The sequence below is a fragment of the Rhinolophus sinicus genome, linkage group LG05 (genome assembly GCF_036562045.2).
Source record: "Rhinolophus sinicus isolate RSC01 linkage group LG05, ASM3656204v1, whole genome shotgun sequence".
Lineage (NCBI taxonomy): Eukaryota > Metazoa > Chordata > Mammalia > Chiroptera > Rhinolophidae > Rhinolophus > Rhinolophus sinicus.
Window position 1 is genome coordinate 102,738,600 of NC_133755.1, and position 20,278 is coordinate 102,758,877.

Here is a 20,278-nt window from a genome sequence, read left to right on the forward strand (position 1 = left end):
TGCAGAGAGTCTCAAACAAGATGAACCCGAACAGGCCCACACCAAGACACTTTATAATTAAAATGGCAATGTTTAAGACAAAGAGAGAATCTTAAACGTAGCAAGAGAAAGGCTAGTTACTTACAAGGGAGCTCCCATATGTTTGTCAGCTGATTTCTCAACAGAAAATTGGAAGGCAAAAAGGGATTGGCACAAAACATTCAATGTGATGGAAAGAAAGGACCTACAACCATGACTACTCTACCCAGCAAGGAAATCATTTAAAATTGAAGGAGAGATAAAGAGCTTCCTAGACAAGGAAAAGATAAAGGAATTAATCACCAGCAAACTGGCATTATATGAAATGTTAAAGGGACTTCTTTAAGAAGAAGAAGGGGGAGAGAAAACATAAAAAAGATGAATAATAAAATGGCAATATCTATGTATCTATCAATAATCACTTTAAATGTAAATGATTAAGTGCTCCGATAAAAAGAAATAGGATAGCTGAATGGATAAGAAAACAAGACCCATAACATATGCTGTCCACAGGAGAGCCACTTCAGATTGAAAGACACAGACTGAAAGTAAATGGATGGGAAAAGATATTTTATGAGAATGGAAACAAGCAAACAAAAATCTGGGGTAGCAATACTTATACAAGACAAAATAGACTTTAAAACAAAGACTATAATAACAGACGAAGAGGGACATTACATAATGATAAAGAGATCAATCCAACAAGAGGATATAAGCCTTGTAAACATTTACGCACCTAACATAGCAGCACTTAAATATATAAGGGAAATATTGACCACCATAAAGTGAGCAATTGACTGTAATACAATCACAGTGGGGGACTTTAACACCCCACTGACACCAATAGAGAGATCTTCCAGAAAGAAAATCAACAAGGAAACAGTGGCCTTAAATGATACAGCAGACTAGCATTTTTCAAATACACATTTACATGTTGTTTTATGGATATTTATTCCCAAAGAAAACAGGTTAGATATTTTGTTATTGTTGTACTTCACTATTATAATACCATCCATTTTCCTCATTTATTTTTAAAATATCTATCCTGTTAAAAAAGGAAGATACTACCATCACACCTTCTGAGGGAGAAACACAGGGCTAGACATTTTATGTATATTATTAGCAAATACTCACAATTTTCCTGCAAGATAAGTGCTAATGTTGCCTTCCTTTTTAAGAAAAGGAAACTAGCTCAGAAAGTTTAGATGTTGGGAAGACCCAGAATTTTTATTTATAACTGTCTCATCATCTCTTCACCACCTCTTTCATCTGAAAGAAACTCCAGACTGCCTCTTCTTTTTCCATTTCTTTCCTAGAAAATAGGACTTCATTTTATTTCACTCCTTTCATATTACATAATACTTGGTGATTCCAAGGACAATTAACTAAATGACTGAGATTGTAACTTGATTTTTCGTAAGAGGAATGTGGCTGCTTGAACTGAATAGTAAAGGTGCAAATCTAAGTGGTCACTCATGCAAAGTGAAAGGCAGAGTTATCTGCTCTGCCCTGAGCATTTAAAAATATTTATGGAATTTTGGAATTGAATGGCTCCATACTTCATCCACACAATTTGTACTGCCACTATTTGTAATTGCTGAGTTTGTTGTTTTAAAAAGCAAATAGTAAAAGGGGAAAAACTGAAGGAGAACTATAGATGATCAGCATCTGTTTTCACAGACAACCATAGTGAATTATGTTCCAAGGAGAGTTAACTTTTATTTCACCATTAGTTATGCTGTCAGGAAATCCAGTCAGTTTATGGGAAGCGTTTACAGCTTTTATCCCTATTTCAAATTTTTTAAAAGATATTTTCTGCTAGGAAAAAGTAACACTGGGGATAATCCACTTAGAGAATAACGAAGGGAATTTGTTAGTATTTTACAATGCACGTAGCAGACACTTGGTAATTATTGATTGCATAAATTAATTATATTTAAATATTTTACATCTTAATTTGTACCTATAGAAGAAACCACAGGCTTCCTTCAGAAGGATCTCTTCACTTTGAATGGGAGTCCCAAGAGTTTTGCAGCCAGAGCTGCATTTGACTTCTGGTTCTTCCTCTTCCTTGTTGAAAGACCCCTGCAGCAAGTCTCTTAATCTAATACTGATGACACATTTTAGTTTTCACAAACTATTCTGAGCTTCTGACATGCACAACTAACTGCCTGTGGGACATCTCCTCAGGTGTCTCAAAGTCAACTTTTTCCAAAACTAAACTCATCTTTTTCTCCATCCTACCTAATAAATCTTCCCAAATTTCCCATTTGAGCAAATGATGCAAATACCTACTACCTATCTACCTAGGTACCCACCAAAACCTCTTCACATCTTCATGATCGCCTCTTTTTTTTTTTGCTCAATGGATCTAAGCAATAACCCAGCTTTGTCTTTTCTTCCTTGATATATGTTTAACCCATCCTTTCTTCCCATCTCCACGAACACTATTTCACTGCAAGTCTTTGTCATCTTCTCCGAGAATACTCAGCTCCCCTAGTTACCTTTTGTACCTTTGCATGATTTTATTTTTATCCATACTATATATATATACACACATATACATTCCCTACTGTGTGTGTGTGTGTGTGTGTGTGCAAACAACCCTTACACCCTTACGCTTCTCCACCTTGTAGCCTGAGGGACTTTTCAAGTACAATTGATTAAGCCTGTAAAATTGCTCTTGTAGCACATTCCAAATCAAACCAAAATTCCTTAGCCAGGAATTTCATGCAAGTTCTAACTTGACTGATCCCTGACTTCATTTTAGACAATGGAGTTGATGACTTTGGTGATCACCTAAAGTATAAGTGTTCAGTGGTGTTCACTGAAAACATTTCTTAGGTCTTCAAGTAGAAGAAGTATTGTTGATAAAAATTAAGGTTTGTTTTTTTCCTGGCACATTTTGTTACCAACTGAGTTAAAGGTTTGACAAGGTACCGGTATAATTAAGTCATTTGTTAAATACAAAAAGACATTGATTATAGTAAGTCATCAATAATTATAATTACATTTTCAGCTGGCATTGTTTTTCAGCAATCTACATGTATCAGTTCCTATTGAGTCATTCAATAAATTATGACATATTTAGTAAATGAAGTGTAGCACGTTTATTTCATGCCCTCTTTCAATAAACACAGAAATCTCCCCAAACTCTGGAAATTATATAAACACCTCCATATATATATATATATATCATGGATATATAGTTTCCTAGCTGGTATATTTCTATGTGGGTAAGAAAATATTTTCCTAGCTTCATAGTTTGTTTTCTGTACTTTGTATTTTTAAAGAAGTTTCCCTTTTTCTACATTCTAAATATAAATCTATACCATATTAAATACATACTTTTTGTACATTATCTCGGTAGAAAAGAAAGTGTTAAACAGTACTTTCCTGTGGCTCGTTTTATTGTCTAAACAAGAGTTGTTAGCTGTGTGTGGATTATTAATATAATTTTTTGTGGATTCTGGTAAATTTTCGACTAAGTCAGGTTTGAGATTTAACTGCTCAACACACAATTTTCAAAAAGGGACTAAATTCTATTTCCATTACATAAAGTTTTTTGTAAAAGTGAATTTAAAAAATTTCCACAAATATTTTATATCACAACTGTTTACTTACAAATTACCTAACATTCTAAAAGTAGCCTATATATAACTTGTGTGTTATTGCCGAGAATGCCAATGCCTGGCACAGTTTTGACCTCTCATATTAAGACCACAGGCTACTGTCATCATGCTCCCAGGCATGTATCTGTCTAAAACTTATTCTCAACCTTAGCTTGCACACAGGACCACCCAGGAATTTTTAAAATTGATGCCCAGTTCTCATCCTCAAAGATTATGATATTTCATCTTTTATTAGGGCCGAGTAATATTCCATTGTACATATGTATCACCTCTTCTTTATCTAATCATCTGTTGAAGGACACTTCGATTGTTTCCATGTCTTGGCCACTGAGAATAATGCTGCAATGAACATAGGGATATATATACATATACATATGCATATACATATACATACATACATACATACATACATACATACATACATACATATATATATATATATCTTTAAAGATAAATGTTTTCAGGTATTTTGGGTAGTTACCCAGAAGAGGAATTGCTATGTCCTACAGTAATTCTAGTCTTAATTTTTTTGAGGACCCTCCAAACTGTTTTCCATAGTGGCTATACCAATTTGCATTCCTATTAGTAGCGTATGAGGGTTCCTTTTTCTCCACAACCTCTCTAAGATTGATATTACTTGTGCTGCCACTTGTGACAACATGGATGGATCTTGAGATTATCATGCTAAGCAAAATAAATCTGACAGAAAAAGTTGAGAACCATTTGACTTCACTCATATGTGGGATATAAAACTGAAAGGAAGAAACAAGACAAACAAACAAAAAAATCAGACACAGACAACAGTTTAGTGGTTACCAGAGGGTAAGGGGTGTGTCTAATATACAGTGATGGAAGGAAAACTGACTCTGGGTGGTGAACACACAATTCAATATATAGATGGTGTATTATAGAAATGTACACTTGATACCTATATAATCTTATTAACCAATGTCACTCCAATAAACTTAATAATTTTTTTTTTAAAGTTTCTAAGGTAACAATTGGGAAAAAAAATGATTATGATATAGCTGATCTGGGGTGGTAACTGGACCTTGGTACTTTGTCAAAATTCACCAGGTGATTCTAAAATGTTAATTAGGGAAAGAATCTCTGACCTAAAATAATGAAAAACAGGTTCCAGTTTTGCCCAAAACTGTTGAATTTAGTAATGCATAATTCAAAACAAAACTGAAACTGTCAGTACAGCTAACTTAAAATTAGCATTGCAAGCCATGAAGTAGTGGTGCATGCTGTTTTTGATTGTTTCTTGCCTAAGCAACATAATCTGCATTTATTATCAAGACTAGTTGGATTAGATATCCATCTCACTGTAACCTCTGAAAGTGTAAGGAATAGAACATTTTTAAGTCAATAGAAAATTTTTAATGAATTTTAAAATGATTTAAAAGCATGTGTTTCCCCCAAAATAAGACCTAGCCGGACCATCAGCTCTAACGTGTCTTTTGGAGCAAAACTTAATATAAGATCCGGTCTTGTTATACTATAATATAGGACCGGGTCTTATAGTATAATATAATATAATATAATATAATATAATATAATATAATATAATATAATACTGGCCTTATATTAATTTTTATTCCAAAGACGCATTAGAGCTGATTGTCCAGCTAGGTCTTATTTTGGGGGAAACACGGTAAAAACAAAGTTCAAAAACTATTATTAAAAAGCAAAAAAAACCAAAAACTATATTAAAAGTTAAATTGAATAAATCACAGTATTGTTTTCAATAGATTATCATGTAGTAACCTTACTATTTATTAAAAAAATAAATTGTTGTATGCATTAGTTTTTAAAATGACTGATAAATTCTTGCCTATATTAAGAAAACTCATCTTCATTTCTAAAATTAATTTTTTTCAAATTTGTATTTTTCTTTACTATTAAAATTGACAATCTTTGTTCTTGAATCACTTGGCTGTCATGATGGCCAGTTAGCTTCATTTTCTCTTGCTGTTTTACAGATTAATCAATTCAGTGCTTATTTTCACACTGGGATAATAATCATTCCAGCTCCTCAACAGCATTCGTGTTCTGCAATCGACTTGAAGTGAGGCACTCAAATGCCCTAGAATATAGCACAAAAATTCTTTTTCTTTTCATTCATTGCATGACATGTATTAATATTATCCTCCTTGGTTCCACACAGTTGTCATCTCAAATACCACTAAAGAATGGATGCATAATTAGCTCTTCAGTTGATACATTAGGTACATTTTTATAAACAGCTCTTTTCTCTGAGAAGACAGTATTGCTGTCCATTCTTAGATGTCAGTCTCAGAGAGAATTTAGAAGGTATTTTTTATGTGAAGCATTGCTTAGCCAAGTTGGTCTATGTACTGTATTTAAAATGCACCCTATTGACTCATGAGGTATTCAGACTTATTGGAAACAATTACAATGACTGATAAATTAGGAAATATTTGAAAGAAGCAGAAACTGATTTGGAATTCCGGTAAGTCAAATATTCATGTTCCAAGAATAAACTCAAGTTATCAGAAATATAATATTTAAATATTAATTAAATAATAACTAACATCAATGAAATATTTACTGAATATTCATATCAAACATAATAAATAATTATATTGTATTAAAGTCTAATATTTATTTTTAAAAATTAATATTTAAAATTGTATATTTTCATTGCTGCAAGAAAAATAGTTTTATACTAAATATTAAGTTACCTGTAAATACCTTAAATAATTTAATTGCTATGAAGCCCAGAAGGGTACATGATTTTCTTGGAAGTCAACGTATTTCTTATTTCAATATGAATTATGGGCACAAAAGAGACAAACACAATTTCAATCAGGTGATATACACAACACAATGTATGAAGATTCAGAGAAGTGTCACTCTGAATGATTGGATTTTACTTCTGGTGTTTTATTTAAAACCATTTCAGAAGGAATCCTGGATGAGAGGTGCCATCCGTGAGTGTTTCTGAATGCAAGACCCAGTTATCCCACGGAGCATTCCTTCTCCCCTGTCTATAGGCTCCTTTTGCCCGACAATTCTTCCTACCAGCCTGAGCAGTGGAGGAGGGAGTCTGCCGCAACTGACCCTGAGCCTCTTCACATACTGTCTGAGTCTGGGGTGTTGCCAGGAAACTGAGAATTGGGGTTACTTATTTAATAAACATGTAAACATTCCATTGAGATTTAGTATCTTCAGCTATCACACAACCAAAATGTAACAGAGAGAAATTACTAATTCAGAATGGAAGTGAGCAAATAAGTAGAGATGCAAGATTTATATTTTGGAATAAACGTTACTGATTTAAAAGACTGTGCACTGTTCATTAAAGATATAATGATTTAAAGATATAAATGGATGCTACTTGTATGTGAGGTATGGATAATTAACTAAAAAACATCAATTTGACATGAGTGGGTCCTCAAATCACTGCTCCACATGCATATCGTGTTTCCCAGAAAATAAGACCTAGCTGGGCAATCAGCTCTAATGCGTCTTTTGGAGCAAAAATTAATATAAGACCTGGTATTATATTATTATATTATATTATATTATATTATATTATATTATATTATATTATATTATATTATATTATATATTATATTACATTACATTACATTATATTATATTACATTATATTATATTATATTATATTATACCCAGTCTTATATTATAGTAAAATAAGACCAGGTCTTATATTAATTTTTGCTCCAAAAGACGCATTAGAGCTTATTGTCCAGCTAGGTCTTATTTTCAGGGAAACACGCTATTTAAATGTTATGACCATTTAGATATTGTAGATAACAGAAAGAAGCTTGCACTTAAAGGTCCCTCTACATAATAATACAAAAGCTGAGTACATATAATGTATGTTAATTTGATTTGGCTTCGAGGCTATGATGCTGAGCTTTTATTATTTTTTGTCATTTGACTTAGTCCTTTTTCTATTATCTATGTAAAATATGAGTATGAGAATTATCCAAATTTAAATTATGAACATATGGTTGACATGCAAGTATTCTCTTTATTCCCTGCGTATACAAAAGAAGGGAGTAGCCCTTTTCAACTGAACATATTAGCAGTTAATTCTGGTAGCACATGTGGAAATATGTTAAACTCTACATTTTGTCAAGGTATAATCCTAATGATTCAGAAGTGAAAGAAAACCTTTCTTTTTCATTTTATGATAGAAAAATCTTAAAGGAATTTTTATAAAGCAGTCTCAGTTTTGTTCTCTTTTTAAATAACATGTGTATCATGATGGATTAAAAAATTGGTAAAATCTTAAAAAATAAAAATTGGTAAAACTTAAAACAAAGTGTAAAAAAATGAACAAATATAGCAGCATACGGTGATTTACATTTCCTTCTTTCTTTGACCTAAGTTTCCTATAATGTATTATTTCTATGTGTATTATTTTTAGAGTAAAAAAAGAACTTATTTTTTAGGTTAATCAGACCTATGCATCTGCTTAGACTTCTAAACACCGTGGCAAAATACAATTCTTAAAAAATAAAATCGGGACTGGCCCGGTGGCTCAGGTGGTTAGAGCTCCATGCTCCTAACTCCGAAGGCTGCCAGGTGGATTCCCACATGGGCCAGTGGGCTCTCAACCACAAGGTTGCCGGATGGATGGCGGGCAGCGCCCCCTGCAACTAAGATTAAACATGGCCCCTTGAGCTGAGCTGCCGCTGAGCTCCTGGATGGCTCAATTGGTTGGAATGCGTCCTGTCAACCACAAGGTTGCTGGTTCGACTCCCGCAAGGGATGGTGGGCTATGCCCCCTGCAACTAGAAAACGACAACTGGACCTGGAGCTGAGCTGCACCCTCCATAACTAAGTCTGAAAGGACAACAACTTGAAGCTGAACGGCACCCTCCACAACTAAGATTGAAAGGACAACAACTTGGAAAAAAGGCCTGGAAGTACACACTGTTCCCCAATAAAGTCCTGTTCCCCTTCTCCAATAAAATCTAAAAAAAATAAAAATGAAAATGAAGTAAAATAAAATCAATTCACATCTGCACCCTTTAAAACATTGGCATTCTTCTTGTTCAGAATTCCCTGACCCCTATTCTGTTGTCCAAAGTTTACCACAGACAAAGTTTACCACAGATGGGCCACAGTGAGCCAGAGGATTACTGGGCAGTGCGATTATCTTCGGCTGCTGGAATCCTGGTTTCTAAGCAGCTTCCCTCCTCAACTCCACTTCCTCACACACATTGTTTTCAGTGAACTCTTCACCATGGAAAATTGACTGTAATGGATTGGTGAAATTTCTTTTCCTCAGTCCCTGGAATATCATCTTTTGACGCCAACAAAGTAAGTAAATTAATTCTGTTCTAAATAATCATCCTTCTGTCATGAAAATCAAGAAGCACTTCCCAAATTAGAATGCATAAAGAGTTGACATATCACCATTTTCAAACAAAGAGTAAAAACACCTTGATTATGGGGTGCGTTCTTGAACTAATGTTTGCTCAGTAAGGTCAGGAAATGGCAATAGATTCTAGTGGCCAAAGAAAAAAAGATCATGGTCCCTAAAAAAGTTTTTTGTAGGCATATATGCGTCTAGTCTTGCAACATTAAGAATATAGTCAGTGTGGCTGATATTTTAGTTAATAAAATAAGTAAATAAAAGTTATTAAGTAAAAATTGCTGCCTAAGTAATATCTTCCTTACTATGTGCAAATAGTTAAATCCCTTTCTGAGTTTTCCTCATTACTTTATTAAAAATAATTTATCACCTGCTTTCTGTGTGCAGAGAATTGCTTGTTGGTAAACTGTAATTTGACCCAGAATGAAACCTAGGTGTAGCTTCTAAAGTAAAATAAATTGTTTGTCTCCAGATTTTGCTGTAGCAGGACAACCAAACAACCAAAAAGAACACTGTGAGATCCATGGGTTATAGAGATGAGCCCACCTCTACTGCATGGTAGAGGTGGCTCCTGCATCTCCATTAAAAGGTCTGAGAGGCAATAGTTTGTATTCACATGCTTTCTCCCACTGCCTTATATGGTATTAACATTTTTAGAATGTAAAGACTTAGAAATAGAAATATCATCTCTCATTCCTAACTACCCAGTCATATATCATCAACTTCATCCTGCCATTGATTTCGGTGCACGTAATGCTGTCAAGTAAAGCTTATAGATGTGATTTTCCTCAATTGATGTGCCAAGTGTAAAAAACAATGACTGTGAATGAAAATGAAATTTCCTTTTTAAAAAAGTGATTTATAAATAATATGTATTTTCATTAGAATGGAAGCTTCAAGAGACTGTTCCCTGTAGTATCTTTAGGATTGAGAACAATGAATTAAATATATGATGTAATACAGAATTGTACACCTGAAATCTATGTAATTTTACTAACAATTGTCACCCCAATAAATTTAATAAATTAAAAAATATATATATATGCATTAGCCATTAAATAAATATTTGTTAAATGAGTAATGTTTTCTGACCTTCTACAGAAATACTGCATCACATGGTTTATAACATGGCATACTTTTTATAAGTATCCATGTTTCTCACCATCAGACAGCAGGAACCAGGGAGGGATAACGTCTGTCTTGTACACCACCATATTTCTAGAGCCTGGCAGTACTTATGTGCACTAAAGTCGAATGGATGAAAGAAAGGCCCATATTGTGTCTTATTCCTCTATCATCCTCAGTAACTAACCATACAAGGCATGTGGCTTGTCTCCCATTTGATTAAGAATGTGCCTGGAACAATGGACGTATACCTATTGCTGTGTGGAACTCAGAGAATGCTGCCAAGTTAGGTGTGTTCTGGGGTGCTGGGCAGTCTCTCAGCTCAGACTGGCTGGCCCAGTGATGTGGCTTTGGGTTTTGGATGCTAGTGTTCTTATTAAACACCAGTGGATGCCTTTGACCCCCTCCTTTCAATGAGGGAAAACTCTAGGGAGAACAAAATTAAAGCTGTGCTTTATTAACTGAGTCAGACCCATGCAAACTTGTCCATCACCTGTTAATTCTGTGAAGTAATTTCTGAAAATATGTTTAAGTTGTTTTGGAGGATATCCCTATCTTTCACACCAGCAAAAGATTGGGTCAATTTGATTGATGACATAGAAGCTGGAGTCTGGGAAAGAGAATACTATAGAAACCTTCATCCCCCTAAGAGAAATCTCACCAAGCTGAATATCTTTCCTTTAAAAACCCTTCAAGTTTAAAGTACCAGATCCTGTTCTTTGTCCCAGGGTCCACTGAACTCTGACCCCACTCCCATCTACAAAATGAGACAAACTTGAATTCACAGTCTTGCTCTGTCATTTGCTAATTGTTGACTGAGGCAGGCTACTTAATGCTCTAAGCCTTAGTTCCTCATTTGTGAAATGCAGATAATAATATGAGTGTGAACCTTGCTGGATTCTAATGGGAACTAGATTATATAAATATACATATAATGTGTAATGAGCGGTGTCTTCATAATCGCTAATCCTCATCATAAATTGCTTAGCACAGAGCCATAATAGGTACCTCGTGTGTGGTAGCCCCAAGTAATAGCATTCGAAGCACTGCTGAGAATATAAAAACAGAAGTTGAGCTGCACAGCTATACTCTCATATTGACTTAACCTCTGTTCAGTTTCCGTATGATCAAATGAAGATAAAAGTACTTAATATTACAATTTATTATAAATAAATACATGGAAAAAATATACAATGTGTTCAATTTATGAATGGCAATTGTGGTGTTGGTTCATTTTTCTACTCCTACTAATGAACTCAGCCTAGTAGTAGTCCATTGAGAGAATGAGTCCATCTAGTGACTCTGGCTCCAAGGAGGGAGCAATTTCTTCCTTTCTCTGGAGGTCTGGACCATTCCTTCTCCTTCTCAATGAAGCGCTGCACCCTTATCATGTGGAACCCCACAGGGAACATGCATCATTTCCTTCACTGCTCCCCATAAAGAGGAACAGAATGGCCTCGGCATTATTTTTCTAAAACTCCGGAATTGGAATATTTAAATGAGTATTTTTTCAAGGTGGTCTACTGTTGATGGTGCAGATGTATTTTAAGGAACCAGAAACCATTCTTCACAAGTGATGTACTACATTGATATATCATAGGCACGCAATAAAATCTTACTGAATTGAATTACAATTAATTTTAAGTGGTATGTAATTTTAATTAAGTAAAGTATTTTTAAAATTAATTAATTTTATAGGCTAATATACTTATTGACTATTAATTCTTATGAGCCAAATGTTATTTGGCAATTTTAAGAACTATGCACAATGTAGAAAATAACTTGAAAGCTACAATATTGGCCCTTAAACATTTTAAAATATTTTAACTGTATAATACTCTGACGATCTTTGTAACAGCAGGGAAGACATATTATTGTGAAATCAATGAGTCAGAGAATAGACACAGTGGAACATAGAAGACACTATTCAGAATGCTCACTGTTGCTGTTGAAAATGATTTATGATTGTGATTAATTGCTTTTGAAATTTTGATCAAAATTGATCTGTCCAATTTTCTAGCACTGGCTCTGTATGTCAAATCTCACCTTGGAATTACATAAATCAATTTAGTCTAGACTTCTGTAAAAACTAGGGGGAGAAAGCTAGAAGTAATTTCTGAGTTGTCAGTGACAGATGGATGTTCTGATTTCATAGTTTTAGTAAAGAAAAGATCTTACCGTAGTTGTCATAGGCATCTTCACTTACTCCATGACCGTAGTCATAATATTCAGGCACACTGCAACAGATTTAGACAGCAGTCAATGTTACTGTAATCAAGAGGGAACAACCCAGAAACTCATATGGAATTTCAAAGCAAAGTGTGTGCTAAGGTAGTATCTCAAGAACCTCTAGGCAAAAAAATCCTAAAGAAGTAGTAAGAAAATAAAGGTTATCAAAAGGAGTGCTATGATTTTTGTCATGCCACCTCAGTACTTCTTTATCTCTAGCCTCCAATTTATTAACCAAATTTCCCCTAAAATACCAGTATAATGACTTCAAAATTTGTCAAGAGGAGAGTTATAAGAGGTCTATTTCCAAGAAAATAAGTGCTATGTAAGATGACATCTGGTCAATTGTCTATGGCTTTTAATGCTCTTACTTTAAGAAATATGCATCAATTTTATCTTCACTTTCAAACACTAAAATTATATTTATACTCCTCTTTAGCCTTCCACAGTACATTCATGCACGTCTCAAATATATAAGCTATTTATTTTTAACAGTTTGCTAGATGCTTCCACATTTTAGTAACTGAGAAAGAGGTGTTCTTCCTCCATTTCTTATTCGAGTTACTTAAAATCTTCCCCCACTGCAATCGTCATCACTTTGTCCCACAGCAATAGTTTCTGCCTCTAAGACACCATTCCTATTAGCATCCAAGTATCTTCTATGTCTCCCATCCTCAAACACTCCTCCCTACCCCCGAAATCTCTTTCTAGCGACTGTCCTGACGGTCCGTTTCTCTGCTTCTTTACTGCAAAATTTCTTGAAAAGAGGCAACTCTTCTCACTCTTTTTCACAGTGTATCCTTCCATATACTTATGAAGAGATTCCAGTTAGGCTGTTTTCTCTACTGAAACAGCTTTTGTCAGTGTCTTGACATTTTCAAATTCAATGGTCAAGACTTGGTCCTCATTTTACTCTAGCACCATTTACCACAGTTGATCATTTCCTGCTCTTTCCAACACTTCAATTGCTTCTGCCGTGTTTCCCTGAAAATAAGACCTAGCCGGACAATCATCTTTAAATGCGTCTTTTGGAGCAAAAATTAATATAAGACCCGGTATTATATTATTATATTATATTATACCCAGTCTTATAGTAAAATAAGACCCAGTATTATATTATATTATATTATATTATATTATATTATATTATATTATATTATATTATATTAATTATATTATTATAAAGACCCAATCTTATAGTAAAATAAGATTGGGTCTTATATTAATTTTTGTTCCAAAAGACGCATTAGAGCTGATTGTCCAGCTAGGTCTTATATTCGGGGAAACACAGGGAGATGGCCTCTCTTGGATCTCCTCAGATCATTCCATTTCCTCATGCTTCTCTACTGGTACCTCTTTACTTTTCCATGAAGGCCAGGGGGGGGGGTTTATTTATTTTTTTTTTTTTTTTTTCTATTCTCTCTCATCTCTCTCTCATCTGATCCTATGGCTTTATCTCTCTCTGCTCTCTGATGACTGTGATAGGCTCAGCCAGCCGGCCCCTCCTCCTCGGTCTCATAGATCCAGTTAGTTTCCTTCTCTTCATTTTCATTTTATGTGTAAACAACATATCCAAAAAAAAAATTTTTTTTTTTTTCCAACCTGCTGCTGCTGCTTTTGAATGCCTCCCATCTTAAAAGACAACACCTTAAATAGTGTTACTCATGCTGAAAACTGGAGACCTATCCTTTCTCTTCTCTCTAATCTTAAGTCCAACACAAAATTTTTTTTCTCTACTTACAAAACAAAAACCAGAGTTTGTTTTGAAACAACATAAACCACAGCACAGACAGACATTAAAGTTTCACCATCTCTCTCTCACTTAGCCAAATACAGTATCTGGTCTCTGGTCTCTGGGCTCTGCTTCCTCGGTTTTTATTTTCCACTTAGCAGTCAAAGTAATTCTTAAGTAAGTTTATTATTATTAGTCTACTCTCTAAACAAAACACCATCATTATATTATAATTTTGGAAAAAAAAAAAAAAAAAAATTTTTTTTTACTACACACCCCCCCCCCTATTTCTTCTTAGACCTCTAACCACTTTTTCCTTTCAGTCAGCTCAGGGCACTTTGCTGCTCTCTGAATGACACACACAGATGCCTGTCTCAGCCCTTTTTTTTCTGCTTTTATTCCCACCTAGAAGAATGTGCCTAAAAATTTAGTAGTCTCTTCTCTTCTCTCTTTCTTCACTCACTCACTGTCATTTGTGAGAGGTTTCTCTCACTAATCTATCTAAAACTAGCATTCACTCATCCCTACCTTGCTTTGTTCATCTTAGTGCTTGTCAATCACCACTGTACATATCATATAACCAAACAAACGCACATTTCTTTATTTATTTATTGGCTGCTTCCTTCTTCTAGAAAATAATAGCTGATATATATATTGATCTCTCTCTACTTCTCTTTCTTGCAGTCATTCAGGGAGGATGATTAGAACAATGTTTGGCACATAATAGCTGCTCAATAAAATAATATGGAATAAAGGACTGAATTATTCATAGGAGACTAGACTACTTTTTTTTTTACATGAGCTAATGTAACCCAGTAAGTTTTTTTTTTTTAAAAAAAAAAAAAAAAAAAATTTATTTTGATTGAAGTATTTGGATAAATAATGAATTTTTTTTTTTTTCTTTCTTATCTATATATTAATGTGATACACTGTATTTCCTCAAATAAGCTCCTTCACTTAAAAAAAAAAATCCTAAATCTAAAATTTATAAATTTAATATACATATAATTTAACTTTAAAAATTTCTCAAAGATTAGTAATCCTTTTTTTTATATATATGTGTGTGTGGAAATGGCTTTATACCAAATACCAAAAAATATTATATATGAGAGGAGGGGCTATCAGCCAAAAAGTTAAGGGGGAAGGAAAAAGGAAAAAAAAAAAAAAATTATGTGGTTGTCATTATCCCTCAAGGCAATTTTATAAGTCCAATTAAAAAAAATACTTGAGATTTCATTGATAGTAAGGAAAAAAAAAAAAAAAAAAAAAATAAAAGTCTACATGTTAGAGATAAAAGAGAAGAGAGAGAGATTTTGCCCATCCCATCTTTTCTAGGAGAGCATTGGTAATGCACAATTCAATTTCTGTGTAAAATCGGGGGGGGGGAGGGAGATTAACTGGCCCAGCCATCATTGCCCAGGATAAACTACCTAAGAAAAATGTACAGTGATATGTTCTTCTCCCCATCCTTCTAATGGCTTGAGATTGTAGAAGTCTCAGACCATGCTGGTGGCTGGATGTTCATCTTTTCTTTCACAGACTTATCTTATTAGAAATGATGCAACCCAATTGAGAACCCTGATGTATGTGTAACAAATTCCTGAAAGTTGTTACATTGATATCCTGGATGATCAAGAAGTGGCAGTCTCAAGAATATGATGTAACAAGCAGCATTCCCATTTATAGGGATGAAGAGAAAAATGAGGGCATTGACAGCAGCTTCTCCCTGCCTTCCTCATGGTCAATCATTTTCCTGAGAGTCAGCCTGATTATGTTTCCCAGGATGTGTTCTATGAAGACCAAACACTGTCTAATGGCATTACTATGTTTTCATTGGATTTCCTTTTAATTTGAATTGATGAAGATAAGAGAGGGAAAAAGAACAGTAGTGAGAAAAACCATGACAAAGAAGCTGCAGTTATTGTCTATCATAAATGATACATACACACCAAGATGAAATTTTACTTTCAGAACTCTAAACAGGGTAAAGTGGAACATACAAGATATTTGTAAGATAATAGATAATGCAAAATAAAGGAAAAAATGGATAATAATCGTAATGGAGTCTTCCTGAGTCTATACTTTTGCTTATCCAACTATTACTTCTCACTTCTTCCATAGGAAGATATTTTACATGGACGGAAAATACACTCGTCCGCCACCCTTGCAGCTAGATGTGCCCTGTGACTAAGTCAGGAAATATGGGGCGTACACAGAAGGGAGAGTGGCAACCTTGAGGTCATTTCCAATTTAAGAAGAAGCTCCTCACCTTGGACTCGTGCACCACCACCTCCTCTATTGGTGGAATGCACTCAAAGTGATGATGTGGCATCTACCATGTAAATAAGGACAATGCCTTAGGAAGTCAGGACCACAACATGGGAGGAACGTGCCTACTGATCACACTGGAACAGATTTACTCTATACTAACTGCTTACCTCAGGGACTATTATGAGAAAAAAAAAAGTATCTTGTTTGAGCCACTGGATTTTGCATCTCTGATACAACAATTTAGTCAAATACTGAAATCAATAATATGTACAAGGGCAGACTGCCCTTAAAATTCCAAAACATGTGGCATTGACTTAATGAGAGGGTGAAGAGTGCAAGAAAAAAATACTGTAGGGTAGAAAGCTGATGACACTTGTTATGCCATTGCCAGTGAAAACATGGATGGCGGGCTATTGGCCTGTGTATACTTTGGCGCTACAGGAAAAAAAAAAAGCTGGACAAATCCTGTTAGTAATCTTTGCTGTTAATAATCCTTGCTGCTTTCAGAAAGATTTGTAAACGATATAAGCTTGAGTGAGAATGAGCCATTTTTCCAGAAGAAACAAAAGTGAACAGAAATTTGCTAAGGAAAATTATCTATACCTGATTCATGTTGTCACTTAAAATGGCAGAGGGTTCAGAAATTTGGGGCTTAACAGGATTTGAGAAATCAACTGTTTCTGTATTCCAGTAGCAAGGGATAATGAATGTTGCCCCTCACATCTTCCCATTAGACTTTGCTAACACATGTGAGCCACAGAACAATCCTCAGACCCCCAATCATGCACCTGAAGGGAGCATGATGTAAAACTGTCCTCAGTGAGGCTGTGCTCTACTTTACTTCACTCACATGTGGCCATGGATGAGCCCATTTTATCCATTAAGATAAGGTAGAACCTTCCAGTAAGTGGAGTGTAATTTCCCGAAAAGAGAACTGAGGTTGCCAGATGCACTAATCAAATATATGGTGATGGAAGGAGAACTGACTCTGGGTGGTAAACACACAATGGTATTTATAGATGATGTAATACAGAATTGTACACCTGAAATCTATGTAATTTCACTAACAATTGTCACGCCAATAAATTTAAAAAAAAACAAAACATTTCAATGCTGCTGCTTAGGTGTCATTTAATCTCTGTTTGGAAGGATTTTGTAATTGTTATTTCCTATGGGTCCTTCAGTGCTTCCCAAAAGAAATTTCTATTGTAGTTATTATGTTCCTTTTCCACCCCTTTACATTGGGTATTTTTTATGGGGAAGAGGGGAGGAAAGAAAATATGTCTATTATTTTATAGATTGCCAGACACTTAAAAGTACCATATCAAGATCCATTGTAGAGGTCTGCATATTTCCCAGAGATTCTGTATTTTGAGCTGGTTGCAATAATTGAAACTGAACTTGGATTTTTCCCTGTGGGCAGAAGGTAGGTGTATCTTTGTTTGTTTAATGAAGAGTATACCACTCATATTTAGATGAGTAGAGGTTGGGCCATAGAAGACTTCTAGTGGTTCCCCTCTAAAATCCATTTGTGGGGTGGGGTCTTTGAGAAGTAATTAGATCATGAAGGTGATGCCCTCATGCATAGGATTAGTGTCCTTAAAAAAGCTCTCCTGCTCTCTTTCTACCATGTGAGAATACAGAAGACAGCAGTCTGCAACGCAGAAAAGGGCTCTCATCAGAACCCCACCATGCTGGCACCCTGATCTGGGACTCCCAGCCTTCCAAACTGTAGGAAAGAAATTTCTGTTGTTTATAAGCCACCCAGCCTATGGTATTATGTTATAGCAGCCTGAACCAACTAAGACAAGTGGCAACAAACTAGCCTGGATTCCTGCATGTAATGGAGCAGAGCCCACCTACTTGCCCTAGTTTATAATGTGTGAGGAGATAAAACTTTCTCTTGTTTGGGCCATTAAATTGTGGCTCTCCTTATTATGGAAGCTTAGCCCATAGCCTAAATCATACAGTTGACAAAGTAATCCCTTGAGGATGAACAGGCACTCAGTTAAGGTTTGTTGCATGAGTAAATGATTGAGTAAAATAATTCAAAGAAAAGATCACTACATTTGAACATGAATAATCTTAGAATATTTTACTGTAAATATCTTTATAAAAGCTTGTGTATGTTTCAGAAGGGATGTCTACTTATAGTGACAGCAATGGAAACAGTAAAAAGGAAAAACAATCACTCATTTATTTTCTAACACGAGTGAAACCCAGATTAAAAGTTTAGAAATAATGTAACTGACAAATGCATGTGTGACTTTTATACCGTTAAATTATTTTCCAACATTAAAAACATATATGACTTGGCTAGAGAAAGAAGACTATGGTGTTGGCTCTATGCTTTTCATTTCATTATTTCAGAAAGCTATTAATATTACTATTTTATTACATCTATTTCATTCTCATGTTGTTTAATTATGTTAAATATGAGTAAAAGTGGATAAATGGATTCAGTATAAAAACAAGCAGCTTATTTAATTTTCAAATCATTATTATTTCATCTTATATTTTAGAAAATATAGCAATCTAGGTTACTAAACATACTACTACAATTATGCAGGTGTTAATTAAAACTATGACAATTAATGGGAATTTGGAACTCAATTACGCTGGTGGTTATAGCAGACATAATTACCCTAGGAACTGACACATACAATCAGCATATAATATGTTTATGGTGCATTGACTTATTAAATGATATCTAAATATTAATAAAATTCTATACAACATTTTGACCTTTGAACATCAAGACCTTAGATATTAATAAATATTTGAAAAAAATAATAAAAAAGCAGCAGGAAAAATACCAGGTTAATTTAATAATGGTCAAAGGTAAAAGAAGACAAAACAAATCAGAGATGAAAATTTCCAGGGTTAATTTGTTGTTGTTTTTGGTGGATAGAGGAGTATTTTACCCTAAATAGACTATGTTAGCAGTTTAATAAGATGATTAATTAAATGGAAATGAGCACAATATAAAAAAATTAGGATGATGTTTGGTTTCTAGGAAACCCAATACACCTTCACCATCATCATCAAACTATTCTTCCAAGCAAATTCTTGTGAGCCTGCCTGTGACATAATAACTCCTACATTTCTATAGTGCTTCACAATCTAGCCATTGGTGTTTATCTTCCTGTGGCAGGAGACACCACCATAATAGCAGAGCAGACTGGTTCAGAAGTCAATGAGACTAACCAGCTTGTAAAGGACAATTTTTAGACATCCCAATATTACAAATAGAGATACTGGCAGTAATATAAATGATAACGCTGCTTCGTACAATGCATTCATATAATCAAACAATTGAGACTCGTATAAGTGGGAAAACAAATGGAGGATGTAATTTAAAAAATCAACACTGTTTAATATTTCTGCTGTTTCCTTGGTAGGATATAAAAATTACCTGAGATAATTTAAAAAATTACAAATACACCACAGTTTGTTGGGACCCTCATAAGATTAAAGCTCCCACATTCATAATTTCCAGTTGCATTTGGTTTAGGCCATGTAGTCCTTCCTTTTAGCCTTTCCCTGATTCTTGACTAAGCTGAAGATTTGTATGATAATGGGACCAGATGAGAGTGAGTTTCAATTAAAGCTTTTTAAATTATTTTCTCCATGGAAGAAAAGTAAGAAATACAAAACAATATTGTAGAAGGGAAAAAGGAACTTGATCAAAATATAAATATGAAATATTTACAGCCATCTAACTAATTTTTGCACTTTAGTGGGTGCTCTTAAAATTTGTTCTCTTAAGCATTTATGCTAAAACCTTGTTATATTGTGCATTTACATTGCATTTCCAGAAATATCTGTCAAGTAAAGATTAATTTTCAGCCCAACTCCCATCCTCAAATTACAAATTGGTAGCTCCTTTATTTT

General features: G+C 34.4%; 1 protein-coding gene across 1 annotated transcript in view; it reads right to left on the reverse strand.

The window, feature by feature from the left end:
* KHDRBS2 (KH RNA binding domain containing, signal transduction associated 2) overlaps positions 1-20,278 on the reverse strand; it is a 400,827-nt gene that overhangs the window by 8,712 nt on the left and 371,837 nt on the right. The window contains exon 7 of the mRNA XM_074333143.1: positions 12,331-12,389. Within this exon, the coding sequence (XP_074189244.1) occupies positions 12,381-12,389 (9 nt within the window). The 3' untranslated portion in view covers positions 12,331-12,380. The remainder of the gene's footprint in view (positions 1-12,330; positions 12,390-20,278) is intronic.